This window comes from Pogoniulus pusillus, chromosome 24 (genome assembly GCF_015220805.1).
Source record: "Pogoniulus pusillus isolate bPogPus1 chromosome 24, bPogPus1.pri, whole genome shotgun sequence".
Lineage (NCBI taxonomy): Eukaryota > Metazoa > Chordata > Aves > Piciformes > Lybiidae > Pogoniulus > Pogoniulus pusillus.
In genome coordinates, this window is record NC_087287.1 from 21720093 (window position 1) to 21746971 (window position 26879).

The 26879-nt window shown below is 47.5% G+C and overlaps 1 protein-coding gene across 1 annotated transcript; it reads right to left on the reverse strand.

The window, feature by feature from the left end:
• Positions 1–26865, reverse strand: LOC135186291 (ral guanine nucleotide dissociation stimulator-like 1). Its single transcript, XM_064163929.1, has 12 exons — positions 26819–26865; positions 19124–19517; positions 18034–18144; positions 12210–12424; positions 9835–9912; positions 6884–7068; positions 6184–6296; positions 5047–5262; positions 3800–3903; positions 3040–3124; positions 1481–1567; positions 1–169 (listed from the first exon to the last, which is right to left on the reverse strand). Exons 1-12 carry the CDS (start codon positions 26863–26865, stop codon positions 20–22), a joined length of 1785 nt encoding a protein of 594 aa, XP_064019999.1. The 3' UTR covers positions 1–19.
• Between the last annotated feature and the right edge of the window lie 14 nt (positions 26866–26879).

Below are 26879 nucleotides of genomic sequence, written 5' to 3' on the forward strand. Positions count from 1 at the left end.
GGCAGGGCCTCAGGGCACTTCAGAGATGCAGTTTTCCCTGGCAAACTTGCATTACAATGAATGGGTTTGCAGATGCAAAGACAGGTACCCTTGGCAAGAGAAGGCTCCAGAAGGAATCACAGAGCAGCCAACTTACCCTGCGCCTCTTCTCGAAGTTCAGCAGCCCGCCCTGTTGGGAGCAAAGGGAAGGGATCAGAGCAGAAGAGCAGTGCTCAGCTGAATGCCATCACAAACAGGATGAAGCAGTAGGACTGATGTAAAGCACAGACCTGCCCTGAACAAGTGCCTTATGAAAATACTTGCTCCCAGACCTGCTGTAAACCCCAGCACTCATGCAGCCAGGTCCCCAAAGGACATCTGTCCTCAGGGCCTACATGGCCATCTGTCCAAGGAGAAAAGCCCAGCACAAGAACACTCATAGAAGCTGTGCTGAGATCAGGCCTGGAGAATGCTGGTGGCACTTTGCATGCAAGGAACAAGCTCAGCTTTGGTCTGCTCTGTGAGGCTCGAGTTCAGCAGTGCTGCCACTGACTCTCAGGAACGCCAGCTGAGCACAACCCATGGGCAGAAGGGAAACGGCCAAAAAGAAAACGGACATCTAACAACCTTACTGATTTAGTGCAGTCTGGCAAAGCAAATGACAGCCAAAGAGACCAGAAGCTATTGCCAGCCCAGAGAAATGTGTAGCACCAGGAAAAGGAAGGCTGAGTGCCTGCAGCATGGCTCCTCAAGTGTCTCCATGAAAAGGGCCACGTTTCAGAGGTGTTTGAAAACCTTTCAAACAAACACCTTGGTAAATTTGCCCTGTCTTCAGTCTCTGCTAAGAAACCAGACTCTGGCAATTCTTTTTAACTTCCTGTGCCAGATTGGTTCCCTCTGCTTGTTCAGCTTAAAGAGAAAGGGAAAAAACAAGTCTTTAAATCATTTCAGGGCTCAGACACACCTGAGCCAATACTGAGGCACTTCAGTGATCAGTCTGAAGAGCTGAATTCCTGATCCTGGGTAAGTTACCAATTATGCACAGAAATCCTTACAACTGAAATGCTGCTTTCAGAAAACCAAAACAGAATACTGGAAAGCCTCCTGTCCTCCTGTTTTCAGCTTAAGGAAACAATCATAACATCATAGAACCATTTTGGCTGGATGACTCCTTTAAGATCACAGAGTACCATCGTTAACCCAGCACTGCCAGGTCACCACTAAACCAGGTTCCTCAGCACCACATCTCCATGGCTTTGAAATCCCTCCAGGGATGGAGACCCCAAAGCTACCCTGGGCAGCCTGTTTGATGCTAAGGTTGTCCCTTGAGATAACTGCACACAAATTCACATAAGATTCTTGTTGCCGAGACTACTCTTCTTTGTGATAAAAGATTTTCATGAGCTGCACCAGAATCCAGCAGAAGATACAAGGAAGGGCAGACTCAGAGCTGAATGATTAGGAGGATATTTAGGATTCAATGATAATCACCCCAAATTACCTCCACAGAGTCTCGAAGGGCTGTGTCGAGCATGACAAGATCAGTGAGGAAAGCACCGAGGTAAGGTACCAGGACTTGCCCTGTCCCCTGCAGAAGATCAGAGCAAGAATAAGGACATGGAAGAAGCAGGCAGTGGTCTTGTAAACCATGTTTTCTTTCATTCCATCATCCTCAGTATCTCATCTAGACCTTAAATCAAAGTCTGAACAGGATGTTCTCACCAATATTGCCACCCTACCTTGATTTCTAACAGTGGGTCACCAGGAAACCCTGCTGGGGGAAGAAACCCTGGGGAGGGGCAGGGTCCCTGGTTACCTGCTGCCAGAGAAGGAGCAATTCACTCCCCAGCCATTCCCTTCATTTTAACAGTAGTGATTCACATTTTAAACCTTCTAGGCTACTAGAAGCTGCAGTCTGAGCTCTACAGTTTGTGTTTCTACACACTTGTGAAGCAAAGCCTTGTCTCCACCAGCCAAAAGGATATGTATTTTCCCCAGTCAAATAAAAAATTCTGCTCAACACTTTTGCCTCCCTATTCCAGAATTCTCTTCCCCTGTCCTTTGCCAACTTGGAGACAAAAGCCATTTGCATCAGCAGACTGGAAAGTGGACACATTTTATGAAGCCATCTCTGGAGAAGTCTGTGTAGCTTTCAAGCTGGTACATCAGAAGCTTTGTGACCTTGTTCAAAAAGATTCTTGCTCTGACTAGAGCCAATTTTCTTTATCACAAGAATTCCAATACTTACAGTACCTACTTTACTACACAGAACTGTCTGGGCTTCCACCTATTTCTCTTTAGCAAGAGCAGTTAATGGGATTCTTTCGTGTAGGGCAGAAAGTAGACAGCTGAGCACATGTTTGTATTCATCAATCGTTCCACAGAATCACAGACTGCCTTGGATTGGGAGGGACCTTTAGACCTCATTTAGTTCAACCCTCAGCAATCAGCAGGTTGCTCACAGCCCTGTTCAAAATCACCTGAAATGATTCCAGGGATGAGGCATCTACCACCTCTCTGGGCAACCTGGACCAGCATCCCACCACACTTTTAGTGTGAAAAGTATCCTTGTAGCCAGTCTAAATCTCTCTTCTTTAGTTTAAAACCATCACCCCTTGTCCTGTCACAATAGGCCCTGATAAAAAGTGTGTCCCCAGCTTTCTGACTGGCCCCTTCAAGTCCTGAAAGGCCACAAGAAGGTCTCCCTGGAGCTTCTCTTCTCCAGGTCGAACAACCCCAACTCTCACAGCCTGGTCTCACAGCAGAGGGCTTTCAGCCCTCCCATCATCGCAGTGGCCTCACTCCAGCAGGTCCATGTGTCTGCTGTGCTGAGGACTCCAGAGCTGGCCCTGGCACTGCAGGTGGGATCCCAGCAGAGTGGAGCAGAGGGGCAGAATCTCCTCCCTCCACCTCTTGGTTCTTTGAGGAACCACAAAATCACCTCTCAGCCCAGGAGAAAAGCCTAAGCCTTACAAGAAGAGCTTTGGCAGTTGGTTAGAGAAAGGGCTAAGCTCAGCTGTGATTGTGATCACAAGCACTGCAATTCAAGCTAAGTCTCACCTTTGCCACCAGCTCCTTAGCTGCCAAGTAATTGTTACGGTCTGCAAAGGTATGGGCCAGCTCCTCCAACAGCAGCACTGCCTTTCTGTAACACGGAAAGATCCAATCCTTTGTGTCAGCAGTAAGCTCTAAATCAGACCAGATCACTTTTTTTTCACTATGGATCAGTTGGGCATATAAAAGAGGACACCACCAAAATGTATCCAATGAGATGCTGCATGTCTACAAGAAACCCTGCTGGGAACTTTTGGTGCCCCAAATAAATTTAGGCTTTATTTTACACCATCACAAGGAAATGCCATATAGGTATGCCAGGGATCTCAATCACACTGCAGGGGATGAGACTAAGCTTGTTCTAAGAAGGTGGTTAAATGGATTTGAAGGAATAGAAAAATAGCAGAGAGAGATTCTCTCAGGTGCCTTCCAAGTCAAGCCATTCCATGATGGTCCTACGATTCAAAGGAGAGAAGACAACAGGCAAGCACCATGGTGCCCTTGTGCTGGCCTTGTGAGAATGGTGGGCATGAGCTGGGTGAGTAGCTAGTCCCACAGCTGTTCAAAATAGGTTGTGGAAGACCCAGAATGCTACAAAGGACAGAAGAGAGCTGGTACCCCCAAGGGCAAGTTGCCCCCTTGGTATGAAAGAGGAGCTCACATCTTAGCCTTACAGGAATGTCTGTGAAGAAGCAGGACAAGATGAAAAGACAGAGCACTGAGTTTTAGCCTTTCTTTGGGGCTAGGCACAGAACGGGAGACTTACTTTGGAACACGTGCCCAGGAACTCTTGAGCCGAAAGACAGCACAGGATTGCAGTGCCGAAACAATGGCCCCCAGGGCAGAAAAATTCTTCAGCACACGACACTCCTAGGAAAAGAGTGGTCAGAAACACAGCAGCTTTAAATGTCAGCATCCCCATTGCTCAAGTGCTCTTCTGTGAGAGCGCTGTCATGCCTGGTGCACCTCCCCACTGCTAAGCAGGCAGCTGTACAAATACTGAGCATCAAAAACATCACTGCCCATCCTCAGGCACCAAACATTTTATGTGCTTTGATGCTTAGATGTTGCTGCCCTCATTTTCATGCCTTTGTGCTACAGCTTCCAGTTCTAGAGAAAAGAAAAGTGGAACAGAGAACTACTTGAAAGGAGGTTGGAGCAAGGTGGGGTTTGGTCTCTTCTCCGTGTTAGTAAGTGATAGGACAAGAGGAAATGGCCACAAGTTGCACCAGGGAAGGCTTAGGTTGGACATTAGAAGAACCCTTCTCCTTGGAAGGGACAGGGAGGTGGTTGGATAACTATCCCTAGAGGTGTTTAAAAGAGGCAGAGATGTGGTGCTGAGGGCCATGGTTTAACACCAGCCTCGGTAGAGTTAGAGAATGGTTGGAATTTGATTCATATTAAAGGTCTTTTTTCTAAGCAAAGCAATTCCGTAATTCTGTGGTGTATGTGAAGGTATGAAAACAGAAACACTTGTGCTGTCCTCTGCCACACCTGATTTCAGCTCCCACTGCATTCATAGACACAGCAGAAGGAGCACGATGCTCATGGACTGAATGTTAATGGCCCAAGGCAGGTGACCACAAGGCTTATTCTGCCTGCACCACTGCCAGTCCAACTCCACTCTTGTCAAATGCTCCTCTGAAAGCAGGTCTAACCTCTGGATGTTGTTAACTACCATGTCACTTCTTTCACTGCTAGCAGGGAAGTGGTTGAATATACCTGTGTCTTCCCATAAATGTATTAGCAAGTGTACAGCACTCCCCATTCACCTCACCCATTCATTAGAGATCCCAGCCCTGTGAAGACCAGCACCAACCCCCATTTCCATGGTGGGGAAGGAACAGAGGAGAGGAAGGGGAATACTTCACCTGATAGTACACAGAAAGGCAGTCAAAAATAGAAAGATTTAGCGCTAAGATGTTCACTGGCCTGGGACCAGTGCACACAACCCTTTTCTTCCCTCCACCTCCCACACCAGAAACACTGAAGAATACAAAATAAAAGCTTTACATGGGCAATATGGATCCATCTCTCCATGATCCTGGCTCTCTGATGTGTCTTTAGGTCCTTATTCTTCACGATGGTACTCACAACGCAATTGCAAATGGCGTTGAATTGAGTGATGGTGGCTCTGATGCTAAGCACCAGCTCTTTGTTTTCATCCCTGTCCCTTCGTGACCAAATGCTCCCCAAACAATGCTGGGAAACAACTTTCTGGAACAATTTCTAGAATGAAATAGAGATGAGTTAAGTCAGCAGGACTCTCCTAGACCTATGCTGTCCACAAGCAGTGGACAATCTTTACAGTACAAATTGGATCTAAATCTAAGGCAATATTAAAAGGTAAAGATTTGTTTTCTCTTAGTTTAAAATATACACTTTGGCACATTATTTATAGGCTTGATGCCCTAGAAAAACTGTCAGCTAAACAGTCCTGGGAAAAGAAGAGACAACTTCAGATCAGTTGCAGGACCAAGGGGAAACAAAAGTAAAAAAGATCAAGTGATACTCTGAAGGAGGTTAATACAGACAAACCAAACCGGAACGCTACAGACTACCTGCACATCTTGAGGCCAGGCAGCAATCTGGTCAAAATGTCCTATTTCTCAGGTGTCAAACTCTGAACTTTGCCAAAAAGCCTACACAGATTTACAGTCACACCTTAGAGAAAACCAACCAAAGCTTCACAATGACTGAAGGAAGAAAGCCCAGTGAAGGAAGCTGGTTTGGATAACCAAGTAGAGCAGTGTTCTGTGTCCCAACAACCCAGGCCATCCCAGCATGGTGCGGGCTGGGAGGGACTTCTAGAGCTATCTAGTCCAACCCCCCTGCTAAAGCAGGGTCATCCACAGCAGGCTGCCCAGGAACACAACGTTCACGTGGATTTGGAATCTCTTCAGAGAAGGAGACTCCACAACCTCTCTGGGCAGCCTGCTCTTGGGCTCAAGCATCCTTACAGCAAAGAAGTTTTTCTTGATGTTGAGATGCAACCTCCTGCACTCCCATTTGTGCCCACTGATCCTGGTCTTATAAATGGGCACCACTGAAAAGAGTGTTCTACCTGTTGTGCAACACTATACTTATACAGACAGAACTTTAAAAGAAGGGAGTGCTGCAGAAACCCAGCAGAGTTTCCCCTCTACGTACAGAGTCCATGTAGGTCAGCTGTTCTGCTACAAGGGCCTCAGGGAAAGAAGAAAATTTTAGTTCTTCATATTGGACCTCCAGGACATGGCAGCTGGTATTAAGGAATTCATCACCTGCCCAGGACAGAAAACATAACAGTAAATGTGTGCAGCAGGCAGTGAATGAAAGCACTTTGGGCACTCTGCTGCCTGACTTCGTGGTCCCGCAGTGCTGCAGGTTTTAGCAAGAAAGATGTTGACCTGTAGATTAAATTGGCAAAGAAAAGGTGCAAGAAAAAGAAACAGTTAGAATTGAGCTGTTCAGGGATTCTTAGCAGAGAAATGGCTTCATCCATTTGCTAACCTTTCTTCTGCAAAAAGAACCACCACCACCCCACAACAAAAATTCCTCATTAGCACTGCTGAATTTCACTAATCTACATTTTTGGTCTTTATACACTGTTATAATCTGCAAACAACAAAAAATAAACTGTAGAGGAATGAGATTGCAGTTATATCCCCAAGATACTGCCTTAGGAATGCTCTTAAATCCAGATTTCATCTGACACAGAGATTTTGGGTTTCAAAAAGAAGGAAATAAGAAGGCACTGGTGAGCCTCTCTGTAGTGTCCGTTAAGCAGCAGAGTTGATGAAGCATGCTCCACACACCCCCCTGTGGTACCACACAGTCTGGCAGAGCAGAGAGGCAGAAGGTAACTCACAGTTGTTCTCTGTTCCTTCACTCTGGAATTTTTCCAAGAGTTTCTGGGCCTTCTTCTCTGTGTCAGAGCCAGGCAGGTTCCTGTTCAGGTAGTCCAGAACCTTCAGGAGAGAAGGGTAGTTGGGAGGCTCTCGGAAGTCCTCGGAGCACTGACTGAGCCAGGCACTTAACACTGATGCTACAGCCCTAAGAGCAAACAGAGAGAAGACATGGATTGCACACAGAACATATGGATGCAATCAGATCTTCCTGCCTCTCACACAGCTATAAAGACAGCGAGACAGTCACAAACCACCTGAACCCACTGAGCAAGGAAGTTAATTTGTCCTTTTCATGTATGCAATCTTATTAAGATACTACTCAGGTTTTGCCAGAGACTTCAGTGAAGCTGACCCTGATTTGCACTCCCACAAGTTATAGCCTCCCAAATACAAACTAACAAAGAACCAAATCTATGTAAGCTATATTGAGATCTTCCTACTGAATTCAAGACATCAAATCATGATGGCTAAGGCAACTACCACAACAGAATAGCTTACTTCAGTTGGAAGGACCTGCACTGATTATCTAGCCCAACTGCCTGGCCACTTCAGGGCTGGCCAAAACTGAACGCCTGTTGTTAAGGGCATTGGCCAAATGCCTCTTCAACACTGAAGACTCAAGGCATTGACTACCTCTCTAGGAAGCCTGTTCCAGGGTTTGACCATCCTCCTGCTAAAGAAATGCTTCTGAACGTCCAGTCTGAACTTCCCCAGGCACAGCTCCAAACCATTCCCATGCATCACAGAACATCAGTGGCCAAGCTTTTACCTGGAGCTTTGGGACCATTACTCTCAGCCAGGACAGATGTCACACAACAGCCAGTCCAGCCCCACAGCCCAAGGTGCAAGAAAGGCCACCAACAGATGTGTGCCCACAGAGAGGCTACCAAGCTCCCACTCCACCCTCTCCTTTCCTCACACTTTTAATCATCTTTTCCAGCTCAGCACACATCCAGCACCCTGTGTCACAGCACCATTTAAAAACATCACTCTCCTATGTCCAAAGTATTTCCATCTCTTTCCCTTTTCTCTCCATCAGGCTCCTTAGGGTCCATAAGTTGGCTGTGAAATGATCTTTCACATCCCCAATATAAATCCTTAATCTGTTTTGCATGACTGGACTGACTGAGACAGGGGGAGGTCAAATGGTTTGCTCAGAGTTGGGGGTTAGAGGAGACCCTAGAGCTCATTTTGGATGGGAGTGTGGGAACCCACTGGCTGTCTGTTGTTGCCTCTACCTACTACATTATACTGTCTTCTTGCTGCTTGTGGCCAAGTTTTAACTACTTGCCCTTCTTTGATGAGTTCTCATGTTAAAACAGGAGGAAAAGGCTCCAGGGAGACCCAAGGAAGATCTAAGGAAGAAATCTTTTAAAGGTGGTGAGACCCTGGCTTAGGTTGCCCACAGGGGTGGTACATGCCCCATTCCTGGAATCAGTCCAGGTCAGGTTGTTTGGAGCTCTGAGCAACCTGCTCTCCTTGCAGATGTCCCTACTGACTTGCAAGGGAGTTGGGCTAGTTGACTTTTCAAGGTGCCTTCCAACCCAAACCATCCTGTGAAAATAGTCATAGCTCTCTGTTACACCAGCCAGGAAAGAACGGAGGAGAACTGAGCTCCCTTGTTGACTCTCACAGGGCAAGAGAAAGAGCCCAAATCAGCAGAGCTTGCAGCTTTCTATCCTGCTTTGTTTCTAATTAAAACCGTTGAGAATCCTTTTACCATTTGCAGACATTAATTAAGCTCTCCTGCAGAGACAGCTACTGAAATACTCATAGCCAAGGAGCTTCCACCCATTGCTCTCTGGGGGTTAAACACAACAGATTCTTTGCAGGTTCTTTGTCCATTCAGGCAATGGAGACAGAAAGGTGTCTGGTATGCTAATGGAAACCATTTAATGCCAGACTTAAAATTCCCTTATCCCAACACACAAGCCATCAGAAAAACATGGGGGTAAGCAGAAGACCAAGAAAAATGTGCATGGAACAGAATGTGCTATGAGTCGACAGCCTGCTTGAACTTCAGGAATGGCAATGCTGTAGTGTACTGCTCAGTCTTGACTGCATCTCTTGATAAGGAAACTGAACGCTTTTCTTCCATCTCAAAACTAAAGGTGGCTTCCTCAGGGACAGAGAAATCAGTGCACTGGCAAAAAAAAAAACCTTAAGCTTTTCCTAACTGGTGGAAGTTGAGATAAATTGTTAGAAAAACAGTCTTCAGAAATGCTGAAGAAGATCCTATAGCCAAATGTAGTGATGCCACAGTGCTGCAAACCACAGATCCCACAGGTGTCAGGCACTGATTACCTAAGGCACTGATTACCTAAGGCACATTTTACACCCAGTGTCTGAAGATAAAAACACATATTCATATGATGCTATGAGGTTAACCGAACTACTTTCCCCTTGCATTTCAAAATAGCTTTGCTATCTCTCTTGAAAATTAGGATGACTTCCGACCAAGAGCAGCTGTAAATCACAGAGGCACTAATGGAAAAGACTCATGCATGCAGATGTTGCCAGAGACAACACCAGCTTTGGTTTGCAGACACTGCTGTAAGGCACAATAAAAACAGTCACAAGCAATAACCATTTACTGCCATCGATAAGGCAGGGGAAACAAACACTCCTTGTCTGTTTCAACAAAATGCTGGCCTAGATGTGTTCATCTCATGTTTAATTCTAAGATGATTTCTCTGATGAGAAGATCTCTGGGTTATATTATTGTCAACCTGCTCTAGGTGAATCTGATCACCAAATGTCCCTTCCAAACCCCGGTATTCTGTAACTCTGTGTGATCCTCTGATATGAGACAGTTTAGGCAAGCAAACAGCACTGTGGCCTTTGAAAAGGAACAACATCTCTGATGCCCATGTGCTCCCCGACAGCAAGTCCTGGCCAAAGCCACACTTACGTTCTAGGCAGAGCTTTGTGCTCGGAGCAGTTCTTGCTCTCTGTCTCCTCGAAGGTTGGGGTCTCCAGGTTCTCCTTTCTGAAAAATGAGATGGGTGTTTAGAGAAACCTCTACTGAATATCCCAACAGCAGAATTGATAAACTACTACCATAAACACCTAAAGAGTGTTTCTAGCTCAAAATACAAATCTGTTGAGATTATTTCATTTAGGAAGGAAAAAAAAACAGAGGCAGCAGTGGCTGGTTTCTTCCAACCTAATTTATGTGAAGCAATCCATACATGGGAAGAAGCAACCCAAATCATTTGCTCACAGCTCCAAGGCAGGCAGGCTTTGGCCACCATCACCTGTGGGACACTTCAGTGGTCTCCTCTGGGCACCCAAAAACCTCCCAAAGCTTCCTCGGGCCATTGTGGCCAGTAAGCAGTGCTGCCAGGCCAGCTCAGGGACTGAGGTCAGGCTGGATTTGCCATTGTGGGCATCTTTTCTGCCCATTTTCCCTCCATCCTTTCCCAGAGCAATGTTCCAGTGACACAGTGACTGTAATACAAGCACTTTCTCCAGCACAGCTTCTGTTTCTGCAGCACCTACAGGATGGCCAAGGGATCAGACCCAGCCAGCATGGGTTTAGGAAGGGCAGGTCCTGTCTCACCAACCTGATCTCCTTTTATGATCAGGTTATCTGCCTGGTGAATGTGGGGCAGGCTGTGGATGTAGTCTACTTGGACTTCAGCAAAGCCTTTGACACTGTCTGCCACAAGAAGCTCCTAGCCAAGCTGGCAGCTCATGGTTTGGACAGATTCACTCTGTGCTGGATTAAGAACTGGCTGGATGGCAGAGCCCAGAGAGTGATGGTGAATGGTGCCACATCCAGTTGGCAGCTGTCACTAGTGGTGTTCCCCAAGGATCAGTGCTGGGCCCAGTCCTGTTCAATATCTTTATTGATGACCTGGATGAGGGGATTGAGTCCAGCATCAGTAAGTTTGCAGATGACACCAAGCTAGGAGCAGGTGTTGATCTGTTGGAAGGTAGAAGAGCCCTGCAGAGGGACATGGGCAGGCTGGATGGGTGGGCAGAGGCCAATGGGATGAGATTTAACAAGGCCAAGTGCAGGATTCTGCACTTTGGCCACAATAACCCCAAGCAGCGCTATAGGCTGGGGACTGAGTGGCTGGAGAGCAGCCAGGAAGAAAGGCACCTGGGGGTACTGATAGATAGTAAGCTGAAGATGAGCCAGCAGTGTGCCCAGGTGGCCAAGAGAGCCAATGGCATCCTGGGCTGGCTCAGGAGCAGTGTGGCCAGTAGGACAAGGGAGGTTATTCTTCCCCTGTACTCAGCACTGCTCAGGCCACACCTTGAGTACTGTGTCCAGTTCTGGGCCACTCAATTCAAGACAGATGTTGAGGTGCTGGAGCATGTCCAGAGAAGGGCAACAAAGCTGGTGAAGGGCCTGGAGCATAAACCCTATGAGGAGAGGCTGAGGGAGCTGGGGTTGTTTAGCCTGGAGAAGAGGAGGCTCAGGGGTGATCTTATTACTGTCTACAACTACCTGAAGGGACATTGTAGCCAGGTGGGGGGTGGCCTCTTCTCCCAGGCAACCAGCAATAGAACAAGGGCACACAGTCTCAAGTTGTGCTGGGGTAGGTATAGGCTGGATATTAGGAAGAAGTTCTTCACAGAGAGAGTGATTGGCATTGGAATGGGCTGCCCAGGGAGGTGGTGGAGGCACCGTCCCTGGAGGTGTTCAAGAAAAGACTGGATGAGGCACTTAGTGCCATGGTCTAGTTGATTGGATAGGTCTGGGTGCTAGGTTGGACTGGATGATCTTGGAGGTCTCTTCCAACCTGGTTGATTCTATGATTCTATGATTTGTCATCCCTCCTGGCTCCAACTGTGATTTCACAGAGTTTTCTAGGTGGCAAGTGCCCACTTGTGCCAAAGCTACCGAGGCAGTTGTCACATATGAGAATAGCCTGTGGAGCTGGGAAAATGCCACTGGGAAAGAGGAAAACATGGGCACAACTCCAACAGAGCAAAGCAGCATCTCTTACCTACATGGGCAGAGCATGTACCTTGAAGGTAGGACTATGAATTTCATTTTCCACAGGACAAGCAAATTTGGTTTTAAACTAGAGAGTATATTTAAACTGGACATTAGGAAGAAGTTCCTTAATATGAGGGTGGTGGAACACTGGAACAGGTTGCCCAGGGAGGTGGTGAAGGCCTCATCCCTGAAAACATTCAAGGTCAGCTTGGGTTTCCTCAGCCTTGAGAGTGCTGGTCTAAGAACACTTGCATCATCTGAAACTGCTCATTTCAAAGTAGCTCTTGCTGCTTCGACTGATGGCTCAGTTCTCATCATAAATGGGCTCTTACCGGTCAAGGAGAAGCTCCAGGACTCTCTTAGTGGATGTAAATGACTTGTATGTTGAGAGGAAGATGTCTGTGTAGGCAAAATCATGGTCTCCAAAAGATGTCAAAAGGTTTTCCACAAGCTTCTCCAGCGTGCCAGCTTTAATTGCCCGGATCTTGGTCACCTCCAGCTGGCTGACAGCATGTTTTGAAGACATGGTCCTCTGCTCCTCTTCTATCTACAACGTTAAAGCAAAAGCAAACTGCAAAAATCAGAGAGAAGTCAGACTCCTGACACAGCTTTCACAATAGAATAAATTCAGTGCCATCCTTTCAAAGCCACAGTCCACCTGCGGTTACTGAACAAGTCTGTCTTTTTGTTTCTCCACATTCTTTGTCTCTTCAAATCAAGCAAGGGTTTTAGTAAGTTTATCTTTAGGATGTTCCTCTGACACACCCCACAAAACATTTCACAGTCTGGCTGCTATCAAGTTATCTTATGATCCCATCATGGATTGGAATCTAAAAGGACAATCCCGCAGAGAATACTGTTACTGCAGGGAACAAGAGTGCTCATTCGGTGTCCCACTTCAGCTCTGAAAAAACATGAAAGCCAATCCACACCTTCAGCAGCAACACTTGTGATCCCTCTCCTGAAAGTACCCATTTTGAGTTGCCACACAGAACCTAAAGTCACAAACACATTTGGATTTGCAGCATTTCAGGATACTCTTGCAAGGAGGGTGTCAAAGTCATCCTCCAAACATATAACATGTCACTGTCACATTACAATGTCTCTTACAGTTTCTGTTTGGCACAATATTTGCCAACAAAGTCAGGTTTGGTGTTGTGGCTCTGTGTGGGTTTTAAACATCTGGTTTTAATACTTACAGCCTGTTGTATGCCTAAAATAACCAGAAACACTCCTTTGAATTGGGTCATTATTTTAGAGGACAGCTCAGACAACTATTTCTGTGACTGGTCCTTAAAGTATTTACTTCAGTGAGTGTGAAAAATGGAATTACAAATACAAAATATCAGTAAGAGCAACCTAACAAAATTTCCCTCAGCCTTTTGAGTTGGCTGTCTCCAAGAAGGAACCCAGACCTAACATTTGTCTGTCTCTGAGCAGGAACCCTGACCTAACATTTGGCTGTCTCTGAGCAGGAACCCAGACCTAACATTTGTCTGTCTCTGAGCAGGAACCCAGACCTAACATTTGGCTGTCTCTGGTATGGAACCTAGACCTAACATTTGGCTGTCTCTGGTATGGAACCCAGACCTAACATTTGGCTGTCTCTGAGCAGGAACCCAGACCTAACATTTGGCTGTCTCTGGTATGGAACCCAGACCTAACATTTGTCTGTCTCTGAGAAGGAACCCAGAACTAGCATTTGACTGTCTCTGGTATGGAACCCAGACCTAACATTTGTCTGTCTCTGGTATAGAACCCAGACTGAATCTAAGACCACTAACACAAGAAACATGGAAATGTGCTGTGACACACCTGCTCTTTTCATAGAACAGAATCATAGAATGGTTTGGATTGGAAGGGACCTTCCTGACCTTGAGTATCTCCAGGGATGGGGCCTCAACTACCTCCCTGTGCAACTTGTTCCAGTGCTTCACCACCCTCATGGTAGATCACTTGTTCCTGGCATCCAATTGAAATCTTCCCTGACTTTCAAACCATTTATCCTTGTCCTATCACTGCAGGCCTTTGTAAACAGTCCCTTTACAGCCTTGTGCAAGTCCCCTCAGGTCCTGAAGGCTGCTATTAGGTCTGCCCTAAGCCCTCCCTTCCCCACCAGGCTGACCAGCCCCAGCTCCCTCAGCCTGTCCTTGTAGCAGAGATGCTCCAGCCCACCCACATCCTTGAGGCCCTCGTCTGAACCTGTTCCATCAGGTCCATAGCCTTCCTGTGTTAAGGGCTGCAGAGCTGGACCTTGATTGTAATGATGTGACATGGTTGATTACTATTTAATCATTATAATCACATATAACCAGCACTAATAAAACTCCAGTAACAAAAAATCATTTTCTTTGAGAGAAATGAGTGTATGAGCCTGATCAAGCTTCTATATACAGGAGGGAAAAGAAAAAACAGGAGTTCTGAGAATTAAGGTCATTATGCAAAGGAAAAATCTGGCCATTGTGAGCTATTTCAAGACTATGTGAAAAAAACATCTTCAATCCTCTTAGGTTAGGTAAAAAAAAAACAAAAACAAAGAGACAGCAGGTAAGCAGAGGTCTTAGGGTACTTGCAGCCACATCTCAATTGTAAAATGACATAATTTCAGATTGAATTTAAGCCAGTTAAGCTGGTGGAATTTACAGGAGCCCAAAAATACTAGTATTTTTCCTGGCAGAAGACAGCAGGCAGACTGAAGACTGGAAGCTGCCATTGTGGTGCCCATCCACAAGAAGGGTCGGAAAGAGGACCCAGGAAATCACAGCCCTGTCAGCCTGACCTCAGTGCCATGCAAGATAATGGAACAGGGCACCTATAGGATGGTCAGGGCATCAGACCCAGCCAGCATGGATTTAGGAGGGGCAGGTCCTGCTTGACCAACCTGATCTCTTTTTATGACCAGGTGGATGTGGGGAAGGCTGTGGATGTAGTCTACCTGGACTTCAGAAAGGCCTCTGACACTGTCTGCCATAGCAAGCTCCTAGTGAAGCTGGCAGTTCGTGGTCTGGATGGGGGCACTCTGTGCTGGGTTAAGAACTGGATGGAGGGCTGGGCTCAGAGAGTGGTGGTGAATGGAGCCACATCCAGTTGGGAGCTGTCACTAGAGGTGTTCCCCAGGGATCAGTGCCAGGCCCAGTCCTGTTTAATATTTTCATGATCTGGATGATCATGATCTGGATGAGGGGATTGAGTCCAGCATCAGCAAGTTTGTAGGTGACACCAAGGTGGGAGCAAGTGTCAATCTGGTAAAGGGTAGGAGGGCTCCGCAGAGGTACCTGAACAGGCTGGAGAGATGGGCACAGTCCAGTGCCATGAGTTTTAACAAGGCCAAGTGCCAGAGTCTGCCCTTTGGCCACAACCCCATGCAGCACTACAGGCTGGGGACAGCGTGGCTGAAGAGCAGCGAGGCAGAGAGGAACCTGGGAGTATCGGTTCACAGACGACTGAACACGAGCCAGCAGCTTGCCCAGGTGGCCAAGAAGGCCAGCGGCATCCTGGCCTGCATCAGCAGGACCAGGGAGGTAATTCTGCCCCTGTACACAGCACCGGTTAGGTCACACCTTGAGTGCTGTGTCCAGTTCTGGGCTCCTCAGAAGATTTAAGAAAGATGTTGAGGTGCTTGAACATGTCCAGAGAAGGGCAACAAGGCTGCTGAGGAGGCTGGAGCAAAGCTCTGCGAGGAGCAGCTGAGGGAGCTGGGGTTGTTCAGCCTGGAGAAGAGGAGGCTCAAGGGGCATCTCATTGCTCTCTACAACTACCTGAAAGAAGATTGTAGCCAGGCAGGGGTTGGTCTCTTCTCCCAAGCATCCAGTGACAGAACAAGAGCACACAGTCTCAAACTGCGCCGGGGAGGTTTAGGTTGGATGTTAGGAGGAAGTTCTTCACAGGAGTGATTGGCATTGGAATGGGATGCCCAGGGAGGTGGTGGAGTCACCGTCCCTGGAGATGTTTAAAAGGAGACTGAATGAGGCACTTGGTGCCACAGTTCAGTTAATTAGAAGGTGTTAGGTGACAGGATGGACTCAATGACCTCAAAAGTCTTTTCCAACCTGGTTAATTCTGTGATTCTGAGATGGGTAATCTGCCACTCAAAGGAAGCAGATTTGAAATTATCTGTTCTGATTACAACTCAGTGTACATCTTGGAACTGTGGGAATGCAGAATGCATAAGAGCTGTGTGGGGCAGGTGCAGGACTGCTGTGGGAACAGAGCGAAAAGAAGAGACAACAGGCAGATCCTTGTAATAACAGCCCTTGGTTCTCACATGCAGCCGGATACCTTATCTCAGCAGGGGTAGATAACAGACCTCGCTAACGAGAACAACAAGGTGTGTACTCATGCAGATGTGCTGGGTCGTCCCTGACTGATTATGCTAATGTGTAGGCCTGTGCTCTACTGGCTGAGTGTATAAATTCAGGCTGTCATGATCAATAAATGGCTTCAGCGTAATTCACATTTGGATCTTTCTGGAGCTCAGGCAGCTCACCCGAACCATCCTGGGTTATGGGCCTGTTTACCGCTGTCTCGCCGGCAAGCAGTGATAGCAGGCACGCAGCCTGCAACATTGAACCATGGGACGGGGTGCTAGTTTGAAGCAGGCTAGAATGTTTTGGTGCAAAGAACTAGCTCATAGGCTGTGAAAGGAAAACAATGGTGATGTCTACTCCCCTCAGAGTCTTGCTGAAGAAGAAAGTAAACATTAGATAACACTCTCACCATTTGGTGGCACTTTCACACTCTGGCTGGGCACTGACTGAGCTGCAGCTCCCTAACCTCACCTTCCACTCACCTTTGCTTCTTAACCTCTTGGCTGAACCTCTATTCTTCCTTAGGACTGGGGTAAGGTTGAGAGGGGCAGGGGGAAGGTGCAGAGGTGGTTGAGAGCCCCTCCTGGGGACTCAGGTTTCTGGGAGGGGAGTTGTGCTTCTGTATTATTTTTACCTTGTATATTTCTGTATATCATAGTATCATAGTATCATAGTATCATCAGGGTTGGAAGAGACCTCACAGATCATCGAGTCCAACCCTTTACCACACAGCTCAAGGCTAGACCATGGAACCAAGTGCCACGTCCAACCTATATAATTGTATATACTGTGAATATCTGCTTGTATATTGTGCTAGCTGTAAATAAATAGCTTAATTTATATTCCCAGAGCCGGCTGAGTCTAGTTGGGTAATTTCTAAAGTGTGGGGGGCAGGGAACACCCAAACCATCACAGATGGGGAGATTGTAAGCACCATCTATATGCAGGAGAGACTATGCTTAGTTTTTTGGACTGGTTTCAGCCCTGCTGTATTGCTTTTATGTCACAGAACACTACTGGAAAAAAATGTATATAAACCTCCAAGCACTTCTAAAAGTCTTTAAAATACCAACCTGGACACTACATGAAAACAAGTTCTGGTTCTACTGCCTTGAACCTTGAAGAAAATATGTAAACAGAAACTAACATGGAAGCTGCAGCCACCTCCTAAAGATCTGGCTCTAACTCCCACAGCCACAACAATTCCACCAAAGCGAGGGCATTTTTTATCAGCTGGGCACTTGGTCTGACAAAGGTGAAGGCACTCAGCAACGAGCCAAACTGAGCATGTGTGCATTGAAGCTCATTTTACTTACCACTAAAGCCTCCCTGCTTTGAAATAGATCGTTGAGAAACAACAGGGAGTGTAATTCTTGCAGAAAAAAAGTGAATGTCTCTGCTGGCTGAGAAAGCAATACAAACATAAGAGCCAAAAGCTTTGAGGGAGTTTCTGCTAACTCTGCAGAGCCCATCACTAATCTAAATGCCACAGCTACTGGTTTGGGAGCTGTGAGAGAGGCTCCTAGCAGCAGAAATGAGCTACAGCCCAGTCCAAAAGAACTGTTAAATGTTCTGGTTTCTCGGGCCAGAAGCTAAGTGCTATTTCTGCACTAAGGAACACCTGAGCCATGGCCACAACTGGGAGCATCTTTTTCACGAGTCAAGAGGATGGGGCAACACAAGGAGAGAGTTATTTCAGACAACCCTGACAGATGACTTCAGTGGTCAGTTTTTAAATAGTGAGCCAGTGAGAGCTAGAAGTGGGTGTTGTAATGACTGGTGTGGAATTCAGCTCCCTCTAACGCCCACGAGCAGCCTTCCCAAGTGCCAGCACAGCAGCCTCACTTACCCCAGATTCTCTTGCTGCTGCGTCGGCATCCTCCTCAACCTGCACTGTTTTCAGGGTGACACGGTAAACTGCCCCGTCTTCTACTTCCTCACCTGCATCTTGTATTATGGTCTGCCAAGGCAAGGGGAAAGAAAACACGTAAGAGGGAAAGGAACACGCTCCCTCTTCTGCTAGCCACAACCTAGCCCAGGTGTTCTACCGCTGAGGGCAGGAGATGGACTGCACACCGTAAACGCAACAATCACGACAGCACAGGACTCTTTCAGATGGAGGGAACACTGGAGATGTTCTCGGCAAGCTGTCCTTTCTTGTGGCATCCAGATACCCTGACTTCCCATTCAACCATTTTTCCTAGGCTAGCACCTAAATAGTTGTGTAGACTCCTGCAAGGAAATAGGTTGGTTCCTCTTCCCTCCCAAACCCACTCTCACCCGCCTCCGCTTTTCCAAAGCAATTGATGTCTTCGATCTTTTATTTACATAATAACAGCGCTTTTAAAAGCTAATTACTTAGGCAAGGCAGCCTTTAAACTCTGAAGCTACCAAGCACTTCAAATACAGGGACCCTTTATTTCTTTTGCCAGGAGGGATCTAGAGGGCTTGTGGTTGGCTTTTCCAAAATCTTTTAAGCTACAAACCAAACGCCCAAACTTGCCAAGGTCGAGGCTTTAAAACGCACAGCTAATCTAAAGTGGATGAAAAAGACAAGAAAGGGGAACGGAAGCCTCCCCAGCGTTAACCGAAGATGTGCTGCAGCAGTGCCTGCTCACCGCCGAGATGATGAACCGAACAAGAGAGCACAAAGCCGCTGCAGCACGGACACAAAACAGGCTGTGGGTATCTCCAAAAGGCAACCAACTTCCCACTCTCCACCCGCCTCTGGGCGACAAGCACCGCTGGGGAAGCGATGGAGAGCGGCGAGGCTCCGGGGAGCGGCGCGCCCGGCCACCAGCACCCCGCGGCAGGGGCAGGGCTGGCTGGGACAGGGACACGGCACGCCCGGCTGCCGTACGAACTCCCCATAGCAGCTTTGTTACGGATGCGTTCCCGGGCGCCACGGCAGGGTACGCTGCCCTCCGCCATAGCCTCACCGCTCCGTCCAGGCCGGGCAGGGCCGCGCCGTGCGGCCCCGCGGCTTCCGAGGGCGGGCAGCAGCGCCAGGCGCCGCCGAGCGGCTCTCTGCGGGCGGCAGCCGCGAAGTCGCCCAGGGCTCGCTTGCTCCGTGCCGGGAACAGCGGCGGGGACGCAGCTCGCTGCGGGGGACAGCCCGAAGCGGGGCGCGGAACCACGCTCGTCCCGGGTGTCCCTGTGAGGGGAGCAGGGCTCCAGCGTCCCGCCCGGCTCCCGGTGGGCCGGGCACGAAGCAGGTGCCACCGCCTCCGGCCGGCTGCGGCCCTGCTGCAGGCCCCAGTACGGGAGCCGGGAGCGGGCAGGCGGTGCAGGGTGGGGCACTGAGAGCCGACTGCCTGCCGGCACACTGCCAGCCTGAGCCCGGGGGCACGGCAGGCGGCAGCTCCCAGCCGTGTGTGACTCTAGAGCCTCCTTTCTACGGTGTGAAAGTCAGCGTTAAAGGAAAGCCGACACTGCACCGAGTGCTAGTCCTGCCTCTGCAAGAGCCTGGCTCTGCCTGCCCACCGCTTGCGAAGCTGTGAGATAACCTTCCTCAGCCCCCACCTCCTGCCCCTGCCAGCCAGGCTGTCCCCCTTGTGCTGGCCGGGGGTCTCCTGCAGCCTTCTGCAAGCCTGTGACCACCATCGCCTGGCCGGGAAATGCGAACAGCCGGGACAGGGGTGTGTGATAATGGAGCTTTGGCTTTCGCACAATGAAGTATTCACAGCACTTATTAAGCGGTAAAATAACGAGAGAGACGGAGATGTTAGGAGCTGCCAGCGCGTCCAGAACCGAAGATAAGGGCGCTGCAGTGAGCGTCGGGAGGATCCAGGAGGCCCCGCTGACTGATGTGCGAAGGAAACACAAGAGGGCAAGTTCACCTTGTGAAGAAGAGCAGCTGTTGTTTTGATGGAAAGGACTAAGGCGTGGGGGCTAAGGGGGGTTAGGAGTAGTGCTTAAAAGACATGTAAAAGAATATTCATGAGTATGTGTCACACTCATACAGTGCTCTCTAGTCCTTATCCTATATAAGCATTGGCACATGTTGTTAGTGTGTGCCTCTAGCAGTGTTGTTATTTGCTATGCACCCAGCACTGTTTGCCTTTGTTTATAATAAACCTGTTACACTTAAATTTTACACTGAGTTCATTTCTCACAGATGTGCAGCTGTGTAGCAGCAGGTAAGAAACAGGTGATAAACAGAGGAGCCGTGAGGAGCAGAGCCATGGGCTGTGAAGTCAGGGATGGGAAAGAGAACAGGGCTGAGGTCCTGGTCTGAGGACATGGAAAACAGGAGGCAAGGGGAAAGCATTCCTACACATTTTACCATTAGCAAACAAATGCTGAGTATTTTTACCTCTGGAATAGGAAGAGAATGACTCTTCCTATTCCAGAAGAAAAGGTTCTTATATGGCTTTTGTAACCAAGAGGTTATGGCCCATTATATTTCCCACCTACCTCCTTGGACACAGACTAAACCCACAACCCTTTCTTTTTCTTCTGTGGATTTCTTTGCTCACAGACAAGCCTGTATGAGCCATGACCACCTTCTCAAACAGGCTGTAGACATCAGCATGTGACCATGAGGATCTCAAGCCAAGTGGTTTCAAAACCACTTGCTTTCTGAGCTATATCCATAGTTCAGGGTTTGGGTTTGGGGAGAGAAGTTGAGTGCAGAGATTACCATTCAAGGAGTAAGGCTTGGAGCAGAGAGTTCAGACCTGAACCTCCATGCTAACAGCCAGTGCATTACATATCTACACACAATGCGTTCCTACCAGTTATCTCAGGAGATGGGCTGGCTCGAGAGGCTGTTACCACTTGCAGCTGTTAACATGAGGAAGCATGTGAAAGCAAGGAACGTTATTTTAAGCTAAAAAACTAGGACTGAGCTGATGGTTTGCCCCGCCATGCACTTAGGTTGTCTAAACCAAAATGTGCTGAAACAGAGAAAGGCTTTCAGTCTGACTGACACGTGTCATAGCAAACAAATCAAGGTCTAGATTTTCCAATCTCTTGATTTCTCCTGTGAAAGTGAGCAGAGCAGTTTGAATGCTTCAGATTTTGCAAAATGCCTTTCCACGTCATAATTTTGAGGTGCAAAACTAGAATAGCCTTCACTGAATTCATGTAGCTAGCCCAGCAGGCATGTGAAGCAGTTCCAGAACAAACTGCTGTTGAAAAGGACAGACATGAAATGGGTATCCCCCCACAAGGAATGTAACACCAAAGACAAATCTTCTGTGTTGAAGTAAAAGCTTTATCGTGGTGTGGTGCACCAGGGCCACTATCATTACATGGGATGGTAGTCTCCAAAGAAAAGTTCTTGAATAAAAAGAAGAAAGTGGCAGTAACTTAATGCAGTGGGATACAGTGGGAAAGAGCACATGCATTTGACTCAACTGGAGTTGTTTTTACTGCTCCTGCCTCTGAAATACCCCACACTCTGACAGACCAGCCTGTGCAATGGTGACTTGCCTTCTCCAGCCTCGATGGACACTCCTCTTCTTGCTGCAGTTCTGCTGCAGTCTTCTGCCGTCCTTTGTGAGGCCTCCGCCACCACACCTTCCGTGGCTGTTGGAAAGCAACCCACTTGAACCAATGTAGATCAACACTTGTTAAAGACTCCCTGTTGCTATACCTGCACCTATTGTGCGCTATGTTGATTCAGAGCCTGCCTGTCTCAACACGGGGAGATGAAATGCAAGCTGATAGACCACGAGGTGACCATGGCCACAGATGGGCCAAAGGGGCCTCAAACTGTGGAACCAGCGGCTATTTATTGAGAGGTTTATACACACTTCACTTTCCCACAGCCTACTGACCCTCAACCCTGCTGCTTCATCTTATTCCAACAGACAGTCACTTCCCCAGCTGCTTTTCCCATCTACTTCAGCCATGCAGCACTTTATCTCCACACTCCCATCCTGTCTCACGTCTCCGAGGTACAACAAGACCTCCCATCACTTACCACTCTTTGGGCTCCCACACAGACGTGGAGGCCAGCTAAATATTCCCATAACTACTGCCTTGGGTTCCCTCCACTCCCAGCTTTGGGGCGAAGCATGCCCCAGCTAAACAGAAATCCCTCTGACTACTGCTCTTGCTACTTGGCTGCTCTCATAGTCTCTGTATGAATTCCTCGAGGAAGTGCTGCTTGTGATCAGAGTTGTCATTTTTTTGACTCTTTGTTGGGTAAAAAGGGAAATAATTCAAGTGAAGCAAGAATTCAGCTGATCTCCTGCTTTCCTGAATGCTACACTCATTTTAACTGATTTCACCAAATCCTGCAAGGATTTTATTACCCTGCTACAGAGGAAAGTAGGCATCACCAGATCAGACTCCTACTGCCACTTTCTTTTGAGTGCTGTTTAGATTTGCAGAGAGGAGAAGAGAATTGTAAATAAATAGGGGACAATTAACCTTAGAAATAGATCAACTGGTCCCCATATTATGTTTTTTGAATCATACATTCCACTGAAACAATTAACATTCCAGGGCTTTACTGCCTACCACAGCAACCTCTAAATGAGATTTCTATCTTTCAAATGCAATGAAATCCAGGTTTGGGGAGGCTGGGATCTGGGGGGGTGGGGAGGGGCTGAGTTGTTTGTGTGCTGGTTTGAGTTGTTTTTGCTACTTCTGCCTCTGAAGTACCCCAAACTCCAACAGACCAGTCTGTACAATGGTGACTTGCCTTCTCCAACCTCGCTGGACGCTCCCTGTCTTGCTCAGGTGTTGTTATGCAATGGAATATCTTCCATGGCTGTTTGAAAACAAATATGAAATGTAATTAGCAATACATTGACTTCTAATGTCCATTATGTTTCTCTGTTGTGAAGCACAGTGACAGGATAAGGCTTATGCTTAGTCAGGTTCATTAGATGCAGTGCAGCCCCTCACAACCGCAGCATGGTGGCACACACCCAAGCTCCCTTTCTAGTTCACTTGAATTCCTCTTTTCTCTGACGTTAGAGCTGTAGCAGTGTGCTAAACCAGTAATCTAGGCAGCATGTCTGCTTCTCCTGCTTGACTACACTACACACCCAAAGCTCCCTCAACGAGGATACCTGTAGATGAAGAAAATCGGTGCTGCAGGTGTTTCTGGACATGACCTAGTTCAGTGCCACACCCTTCAAACCTAACCCCCAAACCTCAGTATCTTCCAGTTACCTCCTGTGATTAATTCATTTGTTGCCATTAAGCCAGTTTCTACCAGTGAAATACAAACAGTCCACAAGTTACAACCACGACTGCAGCGGGATTGTAGCTTCTCGGCTGAGGCAACTGCAGTGGAACCTAGGAGTTACTCTAAATTCCTCCTGCCAGGAAGGTGGTTAGTGCTGACACAGGAATAAAGCTTTGCCACCAGACGTTTCCTTAACAATAGGGGGGTTATGTACACATACATATGTGTATGTGTCTGTTGTGTGCTGTTTGTTGTCTTTTCTTCCTAGGGCTGTTGCCTTCCATTGAGAGAAGCCTCACAAAGCTCTGTAATTTTCTGATGAGTAAGAAATATCTAATAGGATAACAAAGGTTGCAGGGACCTACACAGCCCAAAGGTAACTTGAAAAAGAAGCTCCTGTCCTTTAAAGCAGTGCTTTTGTTTTCACTTGGTGAGTCAGTAGAGAACCACAGACAGGTTTGGGTTGGAAGGGACCTTTAAGGGTCAGCTAGTTCAATCTCCCTGCAGTCAGCAGGGGAGTCTGCAACTAGAGGAGGTTACTTACGGCCCTGTCCAACGTGACGGGGTTCCAGGAATAGGGTATCTACCACCTCTCTGGGCAACCTGGGCCAGTGTTTCATCACCTTTCTTGTTAAAAAAATGGCTGAACATCCCCAACTTTCTCAGTCTGCCCTCATAGTAGAGGTGTTTCAGCTCTCTGATCATTTCTCATGGCCCTAAATGTATTTGTTACTATACTAAAGGTCTTCATTCCCCCAAACCCAGACAAACTCCTCCGCAAGAGGCAACTAAAACAAGACCATGTTGTTTCCCAGGGGTTCCTTCCCAGGTCACGTTAATTGTGTATAAACACACTGGTTCATTTTGTAACATCAGTGCTTCTACTACTTTTTCACTCTTTCTGGAGTCACAAATGCTATGTACCTGACTAAAAATGTGACAGTAGCTTGGTTCTCGTCATGACCTTAAACACCCCTCACCTCCATGTCAGTGCTTCTACTACTGTTTCACTCTTTTTGTGGACACAGATGTTATGTACCTGACTTCTAATGTCCATTATGTTTCTCTGTTGTGAAGCATAGCAACAGGATAAGGTCATTACACAAATAAGGTAGATGCTCAGTCAGGTTCATTAGATGCAGAGCTCGCAACCAAGGGCATGGTGATACACACCCAAGCTCCCTTTCTAGCTCTGGCAACTTAAATTAGTGGTTTCAAAATGTCTAATTTAACTTGCCTCCTGAGTTGTATCCATAGCTCAGGGTTTGGGTTTGGGGAGAGAAGTTGAGTGCAGAGATTACCATAAAGGAGTAAGGCTTGGAGCAGAGAGTTCAGACCTGAACCTCCATGCTAACAGCCAGTGCATTACATGTTTATACACAAAGTCTTACTACGTTATCTCAGGAGAGGGGCTGGCTCAAGAGGCTGTTACCACTTGCAGCTGTTAACATGAGGAAAGCAAGGAACATGTGAAAGCAAGGAACGTTATTTTAAGCTAGGAAACCAGGACTGAGCTGTGCTGTCAGGAGTGAACTGACCTGGTTGTTTGGCTGCTGTGCATTTAGTTTGTTTGTCTAATACTGAAGTGATCCAGAATGTGCTGACTAAAAGCATGAGAGTTGTTTGGTCCTCATCATGACCTTAAAAAGCCATCACCTCAACAGCTGAAGGTTTTTAAGAATGGGGCATTCTTAGCTGTCTTGGGCAGCCTGCTCCAGACCTTCACAACCCTTTTAGGGAAGAAATTTTTCCTAATGTCCAACATAAACCTCTTCTGGTGCAATGGGAGACCATTTCCTCTTGTCCTATCATTTGTTCCTGGCGAAAAGAGCCTGACACCCACCTGGCTCCAACATCTTTTCAGGGAGTTGTAGAGAACAAGAAGGTTTCTCCTCAGCCTCCTTTTCTCCAGACTAAAAAAAAACACAGTTCCCTCAGCTGCTGTGACCAGGACCTGTTCTCCAGACTCTTCACCAGCTTTGCTGACCTTCTATGGACCTGTTCCAGCACCTGAATCAGATGCCTGAGAGCCAAGCTGCTCCAGAGATTTCAGGGGAATTCCCAAAATGCGTACACAAAAATGGTGAGAGTTCTAAATCATTTGTAAAGTCACTTCTGGGAGTTAAAGGCTTGAGTTGGATACTTTGAATCCCATTAAGACTTCTTAGTATAACATGAAGGGAAAATTCTATGTTATAATGATTCTCCTATGTTAGCAAGGGGTTGGACTGTATGAGATCCCTTCTCACCCCTATGATCCAATGATTCTGTAACCTTGCCTGGCACAACTTGAGGCTATTTCCTCTTGTCTTATCACTAAAATGTTACCCAATTTGATCACAAGAAGCTTTCTAAGCTGAGAGTTGTAGTGAGGGGTGTGTTGGTCTCTTCTCCCCACTATGAACTGATAGAAGGATAGAAAATGACCGCACCAGGGGAAGTTCAGATTGGCTGTTAGGAAACATTTTTTTACTGAAAGAGTGGTCAAGGCTTGGAACAGGCTGCCAGGGAGGTGTTGGGAGTCACAGTACCTGGAGGTGTTCAAAGAACGTGTAGACATAGCATTTTGGGACATGGTTTATTTGGCACAGTGGTGCTGGGTTGACAGTTGGACTTGATGACCTTTGAGGTTTATTAGCAACCAAAATGATCCTGTGATTATTACTTTACTTTGTCAAAAAGTACAGAACCAGTTATGTACTGTGGTTTTGTTGCTTGGTTGGTTTATTTGGTTTACAGTCTAGTAGTAATATAGTGTTCAGTCTTCTAAATCCAGGACTAAACGATACTTACTAACCACAGGGCACTGTACTGACACTCTGTTGGGTGATATGTGAGCACTTTGTGCCCAGAAAATCATGGGAGAGGTCAGCAGGGTCCTGCCTTGCTCATACCTTTCTGAAAAATGAGCCAATGTTGAAGCATGACATCTTGGCTTGGGACTGGTTGCGCAGAAGTTGCTGCTAGGAGATGCTGGGTTCCAAAAGATGAAAGTGGACACCAGCACACAGACTTCACACAGTGAGACTGCACAGGTGAAGCTGGGCTCAGGCCAGACAAATCACCTACCACAAACCATAAGAAGCCACCACAAACTTCAGAAACCACAAACCTCCAAACCACTCCCCACACACCACCAAACTCCACAACAAATCACAAGAGACCACCACAAACCACCAAACCACTCACCACACACCACCAAACACAACAAACCACAAACCACTGGCGTAGCACTCACTACACACCACCAAACCTCACCACAAACCACCAAACCACTGGCAAACCACTCACCACACACCACGGAACCCCACCACAAACCACCAAACCACTCACCACAGAAACTCACAACAAACCAGCAAACCCCGCGGCAAACCAAGGACCAAAGCCCGCCGAAAAAAGCCACTCGGGAGCACCGCAAGTCAAGCCCGAGCAGCACGACGCCGCCAGGGACGCTCGCAAGCAGAAGCCCAGACGGTGAAGGCGTTACCGGTTTCCCTGGCAGCAGTAGCCCCACCCCAGGCCAGTGACGCACATCGCGGCCGACCAAT

Coding starts and splice junctions, on each gene's coding strand:
- LOC135186291 (XM_064163929.1), bottom strand. CDS start 26,865: ATGTGCGTCACTGGCCTGGGGTGGGGCTACTGCTGCCAGGGAAACCG. Junction 18,145..19,123: donor TGCCCGGCCTGGACGGAGCG/GTGAGGCTATGG, acceptor TTGCCTTGGCAG/ACCATAATACAAGATGCAGG. Junction 12,425..18,033: donor CAGCAGCAAGAGAATCTGGG/GTAAGTGAGGCT, acceptor TTAACGTTGTAG/ATAGAAGAGGAGCAGAGGAC.